The sequence below is a fragment of the Lepeophtheirus salmonis genome, chromosome 10 (genome assembly GCF_016086655.4).
Source record: "Lepeophtheirus salmonis chromosome 10, UVic_Lsal_1.4, whole genome shotgun sequence".
Classification (NCBI taxonomy): Eukaryota; Metazoa; Arthropoda; class Copepoda; order Siphonostomatoida; family Caligidae; genus Lepeophtheirus; species Lepeophtheirus salmonis.
Genome location: NC_052140.2, coordinates 7,540,436 through 7,551,334, shown reverse-complemented (window position 1 = coordinate 7,551,334; position 10,899 = coordinate 7,540,436). Strand labels below are relative to the sequence as shown.

Sequence of the window (10,899 nt, the reverse complement as noted above, 5' to 3'; positions counted from 1 at the left end):
TCAATGAATCGGCATTTAAATGTTAAAGCCCCTAGCTTGATTTTTTTTTTTTTTGTTAGAAGGATGTAATGATGCGTTGAATAAGTTTGACGTCTTCTTTTGTAGTTTTTGTATTTTACATATATTTTTGTATAAAAGAAATTGGTTCATTTAACAATCACAGATAAAAAAAAATGAACAAGGATGAGAAAATAAGAAAATAATGTGAGCAGAGTGAGCCACACACGACAAAGGGATCCGTGTGCCTCAACAGACCAAAATAATAATAAACAATCCGTAGTAAAAGGGGAAATGTAGAAATGAATGAATGCCAATGTACTTAATTAGGGCTGTAAAGGATCATCAACTTAGGATTGGAAGTTAAAGTTGAAGCCTGTGTCGAATCTGTTCAACTTAAGTTCCCCAGGAGGGAAGTTGAAGCTAGGAGAGGGTGTAGTTTCTTGAAAGGAATTGGCACCAGCTCCCAAACCAGCCAAGTGTCCAGAAAGTTGACCTCCAGCAGAAGGGCGTGGTGCATTGACGGGGCCTTGACCGGTGTGAGAGGGATCAAAAGGATTACGGAAGGGGTTTACTCCAGCGCAATTGGCACAGTTTGGAACAGATGATGGTTGTTGGGCAGAAAAAGTTGAGGGATTTTGACCGGAGAAAGTTCCGGCATTTTGGTTGAATTGAAAGTTACGGTGGGTGGAATCGTGAGGGTTAATAAAGGGGTTGGAAGGTCTGGCAGGTTGAGCTTGTTGTCTAGGGACAAAAGCAGGTGGGCCTTGAGATTGTTGTTGAGGAACAAAGGATGGTGGAGGTCTTTGAGGAATGGGTTGTTGTTGGACAAAGGATTGAGGAGGAGGTTGTCTTGGGACAAAAGATTGTGGAGGGGGTTGTCTTCTAGGTGCTGGAGGAGGTTGAGAGAAGGTAGGCTCGGATTTTTGAGGATTTGCAGGTTCAGGATTAGCAAAGTCTGGGTTATAGGGAGCAGCGTCAGCACCAGTAGCACGGATATGTGCTCCTTCTAAGATACGGAATCCATCAATACCAGCAGAGTATTTGACAGTGTAGGTCTTGCCATCATCTCCAACATAAGAGTATTGTCCAATTCGGTTACCGCTCTTATCAGTTTCCTCACGGAACACTTGTCCATTTTCTGTAGCATATGCGGATCCAGCACGGCCATCTCCAGCATTGAATCGTTGTTCTTTTATTATCTTTGCTTGTCGTGGATCAACAAAGTTGGCTGCTACTGAAGCAAGAACACATGATAATATAACCTGGAATAATAAATATTTCTGGTTCACAACGAATCTCATTTCTCTTTTTGGCTGAAAAACAAAACCTTACCAATTTATACATTTTTTTTCTTTATTCTTTTGAAGCACTCTTCCAACACTTCTAACTTGTGTATTCGTTCAAGTGATTAGACAATGACTGAAGATTATTTTGCTCAGAGCTCTATTTATATATAATACGTTTCCGTACAATACATGAACTCAAAAACAAAAAGAAGAAGAATAAGTTTGTTAAGCAGTTAAGGTAACAACAATGTTTATAATCTCAGTTTGGCCTTGGAATTTGTGTTTGATAGGGGTTTGAAGGGAGGAGTCGCGGCTGTCTTTTTTAGATGATTAGGAGTACATCTACACATATGTCGGCAACTCCTAACCAGAAAAAAGAGTGACGCACGCTTAAATCATAATAGTACATCTATTTACATTTTCATATAACTTCAAATCGACAAATGATGACTTAAACGAACTAGGGTTTTTCAATTCCCGAGAAACAAATTGTTAAATTAAAGGATCCCTTAAGTAAATATGGTATTCCTTTTTATATTTTAAGAAGAAATAATCAATCCCTTGCTATGCCTTCCTCTATTCCTGACCTCAACCCCAGAGATTTGCAGTTTGGAGCATCTTGGAAAAGAATCTCTTTCACACTTCTCTTTCAAAATTGGATTCGCTCCGAGCTGACATCATGAAAGCATGTTACATTATGGACACAGCCTTATTGATGCCGATTTATTCGAATAATGAAGATGTAATTTATACTACAGGGTTCATCTCCACCCGTCGATACATGGAGCATATAAAACCTCCCTTCTTTGATATTTATGTACGTTGTAACGAGAATATTTTTTTGAAATAAAAACAAATAATACATAAATTCATTTTTTTTTAATATTCCCTTATGTATGGAGCAAAAAAAAACCACAGTATTTTTCTGCGATAGTGTTGGGTCATGCCGGTCGTCGGGAACGCGATTTACTCGTATATAAATAGAGTTTAATTATTGTACTCCCAATATTTTAGTCCTGATTTGAACTACAAATCATGGAATCAATTCATATGATGGTTCACATCTGTGCCGTGACTATGTATCTTTATCTATATACTTGATCATTTTACTCAAAATATATGCGTGACCCAAAAAGTTTTGCTTGCATTGTACTTTGAGGGAGTGACAAAAAAGTGAACTATGTTATATTTAATATAACCTTTCCAAGGATTAGCAACCTCCAGAAATGTTTGATACAATAGATTAGTACACAAAATGAAAGCAACTTTACCTTGTTTTGATTCAGATATCCTAGATATTTCCCCGCCAGCTTCTCAATTAATTCAGACATAATTGTAAAAGTAATTATTCTTCTCAAACTAACCGAAGGATTCCATCAACGGAGAGCATATGTCTTAGGATTTGAAGATTTTGATGTGATTACAAAATTGGTCATATCTATCCTAAATAAGTTCCAAAATGCATTAAATGCATTTAGACAAAGTACTGGGAGCATTATTAAATTTAGTTCCAGAGGTTTTTAATGTTGATGTCATGCAAAGTTGAAACTTAAAGGAAATAACAACTTTGGTCTTTCTCTTGGACATTAAAAGTTGATTATAAATCCAGTGGAACCAAATAATCAGTCTGGATCATGCCACAAGTCTGATATTTTTGAAATTGTTAGTATTGAGCGATTTACTTAAAATTATATAGGCTCAATAAGTAAGAATTGTATTCTACTGTGGAGGGAGGATTCTGACTGCATATCTATGTACATTGTACACCTTCACTCATAACTCAACTTGATGCCATCTAAGAAATGAATGTATATATAGCTACAATCCAAAAATATCTAAAACATACATTACAAATATTAAAAATACTCGTTACAGTAATTCTATGGAAGTTTGATACCCTTCAATAATATTAAATTATTTTTCTACCAAATTGATTTTTTTATTTCTTCTCGTCATAAACAGTTTCCTTTGATTATCTGATGTCCAACTCTGTGTATGTATATTTGATTTTGATACTTCAGATAATAGTGATTTTTATTACCTCAGCAATTTGCAATAAAACTGACCTCTGATATTTATTTGATTCGATTTGGAGGTCAGTTGGTAGAGTGTTTCTAATCGCTAGAGTATCTGCAGTGGTTTGTTGGCCTGCAATTTGTTTTTCTTCAAAACGAAAAATATGGACTATGAATATCACTTTAAAAAAGGAAATCTGATGAAACTTTTGAAATTCAAGAGCATAACTTTAAAATTCAAACTTCTGAATACTTTTATAAATAGGGAATGTTTAAAAAAAAAAAAAGTCATTTTCAAATGGCTATAGAGATATAAAGAAAATGCCCTTGGAAAACTGACACTTTGCAAACAATTTTTTCATCCAAATACAACAGAAGATTGAATTAACAGGTCCTCTTTTAAATGGAACATCCTGGTACACAAGCTAAAATTTAAAAAATAGAGGAATTCGGGGTTTTATGTGACCTTTAATATAACCTTATAATTATACTTTATTCCTTTAAAATATTATATGTACATTGCTATAAGTATAAAAGGGCTTTAATGATAATTTGATATCACAGATTGGGTTCAAGAAAATAATTTTCTCGAGCACGTTGTTCATTGCACTACTTCGTCCATTCTTCTGTTTTGGAATTCCTTAATCTCATTCGACTCGCAACAAAAAAAATTATAAACTCAAATAATGCACAAAGCTCCGCCTGTGTAATTAAGTTATCAAAAAGTCCAAAGAACGCTTCTTTTTTTTTTAAACTAACGAATAACGTTCACAGTAGAAATCAAGTCATACGTCATCGTCAAAGTTTTCCACAAAACTCTTTGGGAGGCAGCCGAGGAAGAAGAACTCTCACACAGAAGAGAATTTGATAAATACGTTCTCATCATAATGTATTGATGGATTTTACTATAAGAAATGACAGAACGCCATTCTTTTTCTGGATTACATGATAAAAAATTATAAATTTCCTTTATATTTTTGAAAGCACATGACCTAACGGAAATAATCCTCCCCCAAGTTATCTCCTTGGTCTTTTTAGACCCTGAATATAACTTCGGTTAAATAACTTCTTTAGCCAACCTTATTAAGCTTCGATCGTCTTATGGCTAATTTTGACTATGGAGTTCCTAAATAAACAAATAGCGGAATCAACTTTACGTTGTACATATCGAACACGTGTCTGCAAGCTCAATCTCCTCCATTCAGCTAGCCTAACTTTTATAAACCTTTAGAAGTAGTTTTCATTTAGGACAGACTTGTCTTTCCCAATCAATTCCAAGAATTTTGATTCTATCCTTAACCAAGCATCCCTAAATTTCCGAATCCTTCTTAGTAGTTCACTGCCTCAATGGAAGGATTCTGTTGTTGTTTTTTTACTTAATTCCAAACCTGAAATTTTCTAGTACTTAGCAAAGAACGAAAGTAAAATTCCAATCCTATTCTTCAACTATTTTTCCGAATTTCCTTCCAAATAATAGTTATATCATCGGCATATAGCTCTAAAATATGTTTTTACTTTCAAAATTAACTCCAAATCTAGAGTATTTGCGCCTCATATCCTCAGCGAATTCCCTGCTTGCAGTTCGTTTTAAGAAAAAATGTCACACATTAAAGACATGTGATTGTAGAAGTCCATTTAATAACAGAGCCCTCACTGGGTTACAAAAACGAGTGAGTAGTAAGTATTTGTCAGAATATTTATTCGAATCCAATGATTTTATTGTATGTTGCATGATATATCTTAAATCTTTCTGTTTCTGAAGAAGTCCTTCTGATGGGCTCCAATCCTTTGGTTGAGAATTGTCTCTTTTTACCTTCGCAATAACTCCCGAAAAGACCCTATTCTTTTAACACTCTTATTGGTCTCCAATCAATGATATATTCAAACCAGCCCCTTTCTTTGGTATTAATTCGACTCAACCTTTAGAGATTGAATTTGGAATTTCCCCAAATGTCCAAGTTTCGATAAGAAGGGAGTAGTTTATCCTCCAAAAGATTCAAAAAATAAACCTCCCACTCCATTGGGATCTGATGCCCACATTTTAGCTTAAATTTTATTATTATCGTCATATCTTTTAAAAAAAACTTTTTGTTGAAATTATGCATTTTCCGAAATATTAAGTCTAAAAACTACAATAATAGCGTTGCGTCTCTTTAAAAAAAAGTTTGATAAAAATCGACTTAGTACCATAAGTTTTATATTGAACTATATGATCCCTTTCGAAGTATCATTGTTCTTTCTTTTAAGAGTAGCTTAAGTTAAAATAGTATTACTTGATGATATTTAAGTAAATAATTCATTCAACGGTTATATGTGTAATCAATTATAAATTATGTCATTAATATAGTATAATTGTAAGTAAGTATGATTTATATTCACTCTGCGTTAAGGTAAGAATATTTCTAGAAAGTAAATCGGAAGGAATTATAAATAAAAAAATCATCAATAACCATCACAGCAGACAAAGTATCTAAAGGATGGATGAAACTGTAGATATTTGAACAATGTCCCTGTACTAACTAACATAAATATTTGGATTGATAATATTTTGCATCTACATAATTGGATCTATTCCACGGCGTTACCTTATTAACACAAAAATGTTCTATACATTTTTTTTGGTAGCTGTTGATTCCCTTATATCCCTTGATACGTGATGGCTATTTCATAATGTATTCTTTTCTAAAATAAACAAATTAATAAGTTATTCTATACTTTTGCTCTGTTTCCAAAAGGACATGATTACAATTTATTGTTAATCCCTCGTCATTTATATAATATGTGTGGCAATAACATAAAAGGAAGCCCATTTCATTATTTCTAGGAAGAAAATTTGGCTATGAAACACAATTACAAATGTACAGCTGCGCTTTTAATAAAATATTACTAAACAGTTTTATAATACAGTATCGAAATAAAACTTTTTTTTTAACCAGTATCAATTTATTCGGGTGCTCAATTAATAACAATAGAAAAACAGTTAAAGTACATAGAATTATTTTAAGACCATATAAATTTTCGAAAAACAATATAACGACACAAAAAAAAACTAAAAAAAAACCCCTTGTTCATTAAAATTTTTAAATAATTTCTTGCAGTGTTTCAAATACATGCACCAATTTCCATTTTCTTTGCCTTGATTGCTTACACATAGTACTGCAGATTTACATCACTTTTTGATATTAAAACAAAAAAATCCTATCGCTTTATTGGCTTCCCAAAGACCACTTCTAATTCTTCTGCCAATTCGTCATATATTGGCCGCAGTATTTTACATTCATAGAGAATGTAAAATGTTTTGTCTCTTTCTCTTCCCTACAAAAGTAGCAAAGATTGTCGGAACACTTGCAGGGTTCCAGTGATCACACGGTAAGAAAACCATTTTTCAGAAGGAGTCAGAAATGAGTTCTGAAAACTATTACAGGCTTGTCTTACAGATATCTGTGTTCTTCTTCCCTTTAAAACATTTTTAATCAGTGGTAGTAATGATTCACACCACATTTTTTTTATTGATACAACTTTTATCTTAGACAGCTGTTGTCTTAAACAAAGCTCCTGAGTAAAATCGGAAGTATGCCCATGTCGTATCTTCTGCATTTTAGAAATTTTGTTATGTGTCATCATAGCTAAAAGATTATCCTTGTAATTCAGGAGATCATCCAAGAAAAACCCGGCATTTTCTGGAGAAAAGCGGGAATTTCTATCAAGGCACCTTTTAATGGAGCTTATCCACCCATGGCCAGTTCAAGAGTAATAAAATCGAATAAAATACTATGTAGGATTTTAATATAATGAAATATTAGGTCCAGTAAAAATAAATCCATTATTTTTTCTTTAATTTCAATACTTTATTTAGCATACTACGAATTATCTGATTTAATATTTTCTAAAAGGATTCCAGATCTCATATCCATACATTCGGGGGGTGCATAAAGTTTGTAATGTTTCAACCTGAAAAAAGGGTATTTAACTTGTGAAACTTCTTTCAATGATTCCAATGTTGGGATTCGCCCTCCTCATAATATAATGTGTAAGCTTCCTAAATCTCAGATCCCGAGAGTTAAAGTAATAATCTACCACTTTAAGACTTGAAAATATGAACTCTTTTTTGGAGAAAGGAAGTAGGGAAGATTTACAAATATTTATAGACATACTCAACTAAGACTCCAGTTTTACAGAGAGAATTTAAATCGCGACAAAAATAACAATAATAGTCGGGGTTTAATACTGAGTATGAGGGGAGTGGGTTTGCCCTAATTTTTTATGGCAGAGTATTCTTCCATCCTTTTATTAAAAAGGCTATTTAGACTATCACTATTTAAAAGGAATAGGTTAATGTTTCACGTGGTTAAGGGAATATGGTGTTTTTTTTAGTTTGAAGGCGAGTTACTTACCCTCAGCATCGATATGACTGATTAATAAACTTGTGTTGGAAGTCTCTTTTACCGAGTATTTTATATGGATTTAATTGTCAACTATAAAAAAGTGATTGTAATCTTGTAATCATAAATATATTGGGGCATTATTATACTTATTAAGGGGTTTTTGGTCAGAGCTGGTCGGAGTTGGTATAAGGATTATCATCCGGGTAGAGTTATCCAAGCCCAAGTATTTAGAGGATTCTCAAGTATATAATGTTGTTGTAACTGCTTATGCTTTTATTAACATTTTCTTTATAGGAATACCTGTGTTAATGGAGGGTTTTGTATAACTTTCCAGTTCCTTTAATATTGGGGCCCCTGTTAGAGCTTTCCCCTGTTTAAATAAAATAAGGTTTTGGTTTCTATTGCCTTCTATAAGCTTATTATTAATAATAGCTTTAGTGAAGAGTGGTGCAGGAACGAGATGAGCCCCCCTTTTATCTTCCGGAGTGTTTAACTCTGGGGTTTCTGTGGATTTTGCTATCTTTTCTTTATTGGGAGTTACAAATTTTAATAGCCCTATCGCGAATTTGCAGTGTCTACGCCTGCCTTTTAGTAGGGCAGATACCTATATTTCCCTGACCCATATTAATTACTGCTGTTTATTTTTGCCAGTACTTGCTGGGGCTATTACAGGACTTTTAACTGATTCAAACTTGAATACAACCTTTTTTGACACAAGAGGAGGGGGATCCTATCTTGTATCTGCACTTATTTATTATTTCCAACCTAAAGAATGGTGTGCTTCCAAGATGATATTCTTTAGTGTAGCATGATAAAATATATGAAATGCCTCTGTGGGATAATATGAGACAAACTAATTGAGATAATGACTCTGCAGATGTTTTTTAATATTGCCATGATGCTTCTATTTGTAGGAGGTGCGTCCATATCTGGGAAAACTTTCAAAGTGAAGCCTAACAAGCATAGACGAACCGAAATGGACGACAGGGACCTCACTTGGCGTCCTTGGTGTCGGTCTCATTTTTAAAAGAGAAAGAAGGGATTGGATTTAAGGGAAGAAAGAAAAAAAGAAGAAAGAAACACAAAAAAACATGCTGAACATGGAAAGTGAAACTACTAACTTTATTGAAGATACTAAGATGGAGCAGGCAATCAATTAAAAATGAGGCACACGAGTATTTACTTCTTAATAATTCTTTATGTCTATTAGTTGAATAATTTAGTGCTGCATAATCAATATGTAAAAAATAATGACATCTTTGTATTTGATTATATCAACAATAAAACTGATTCTTATTTAATTGAGTTGTTCTTTTTGTACTTTGAACACATAGTCTCACACTTGACTCATTCTAAGCTATACTCTTTTGAATTTTGGTATGTTTTTGCATGTCCTTTGCCCTACCTCATATGCCTTAATGCTTTTCGAAAAGTTGATGATTTTGCGTAAAAGATATGAATATTTTCGATAGATTATACACTTACCTCAATTTCTTATGTAATAATATTTTTTCTAATACCAATTTGAAAACAAAAATTTTATATCAATTTAAATATTTTGACAACCATTATTAAAGAATTGTTCGGTTTTTTATCCTTAGTAAGTTCAAAGTAATCTGTATTTTATTTAAAGATTTCATTTAAGTATTATCGACCAACAAATAGTTAGCAAAATTGAATTTGATATAGAATTTATTATACTTCCCTCTAGTACTTAGAATTCTGCAGTTTGGGACCACTTCGCATTTCCTTATCAAGATGGTGAAAATGGTTAAAAAGTTGTGAAAAAATTATCATTATCTGCAAGCATTGTTCCACACGAATCGTTTATTCCATTGTAAATACATCAAACATGCCACTTCTTTGCGAAAACCTCATCCCAATAAGTCTGTGGGGGAAAAAAAGAGGTGAACATGAGCCAAAAGGGGAATGGACATTATATGCAGCATCTAAACAACATCTTACGGATGACCCTCAAAGGACACAAAAAATGAAATATCGAAAAACTTGAAAAACTACATTAATTCTATTACAAAAGAAAACCTTGTACTATTACTATTATACTGTACACAACAGCGTAACGTGAAGGGTATAACGGTTTAAGTACCAAATCGTGGGTTTGGCATACCTTACCCTCCTTAATATATATATGACTTTTAGTTTTTATTTATAATGTTGAATTGGCACGCCTACAACTCGTTTTTAAGTTTACACATCTTTTCTAATTATGTTTAGAACATATGGTTGACATTGTCCTTTCACTCAAGAATATTTGCTAGTCCATCGTTTCTTTATTAGTATGATAGTTATGAGAAAAAAATAAAGAGGTGGTATGATTGACTTATTTAACAAATTATTATATGATTTTATCCTTTATTTTTTTGTTTTTTGGAGAAAGGGCGTATCCCCGTCCCCTTTTGATAACTAAGTATATCTTGTTCATTATTGGCCACATCGGATCATACAATAAGGGGCGGTAAAGTTGAGAGTCTATAATACAAACGCTTTTCACAGAGTATTGCGCTTGGGGAATTATGGTGCGTTGAGTACAGAGGTCTTAAAGTAAGAAATTTGCTATATTTTACAGTTTTACTAACTTAAAGGGGAAACCACAGTTGTTGAAAGGGACCAAGAAAATATGCAATCTATGCGGGGGGGGGGGCATACTCTTTTGATTCGTGTTGTGCAACAGTAGTTCAAGCAATTTTGTTTGTGTGTGTTGGAGATGAATAATGACCACCGCACTGGTAGGTCTGTTGATAAAATAATGAAAAATATCAAGATAGACGTCTTGTTAGCTGTTATAGCATCGCCCAGGAGGTGAAAATCGATCATAAAACCGTTTTAAACCATTTGCAGAAGACTGGATACAAAAAGAAACTCGATTAGCTGGGGAATTGTGTTTCATCAATACAACACAAGGGCGCATACGTCTTCGAGGATGTGTCAAAAGCTCCAGGAGATTGGATGGGAAGTTCTTATGGGTCCACTTTACAGTTTGTACCTGGAACCAAGTGACTGCCCCTGGTTCCCATCTATGGTCAACACAATTGGGGCTACAAATTTGGCCTCAGTAGAAGCTTTTGAAAATTGGTTATCCGAGTTGTTTTACCAATAGGGGCAAGGGCTTTATCGATAAGGGATAATGAAGTTGGATTCTCAGTAAGAGTAAGTTATAGAATAGAACAAGGCATACATATCTTAAATCAGATG

The 10,899-nt window shown here is 33.5% G+C and overlaps 1 protein-coding gene across 1 annotated transcript; it reads right to left on the bottom strand.

The window, feature by feature from the left end:
* Positions 1-94: 94 nt before the first annotated feature.
* Positions 95-1,487, bottom strand: LOC121125100 (uncharacterized). Its single transcript, XM_040720199.2, has 2 exons — positions 1,333-1,487; positions 95-1,262 (listed from the first exon to the last, which is right to left on the bottom strand). The coding sequence occupies exons 1-2, from the start codon at positions 1,342-1,344 to the stop codon at positions 348-350; spliced, it is 927 nt and encodes a 308-aa protein (XP_040576133.1). The 5' UTR covers positions 1,345-1,487; the 3' UTR covers positions 95-347.
* Positions 1,488-10,899: the final 9,412 nt, after the last annotated feature.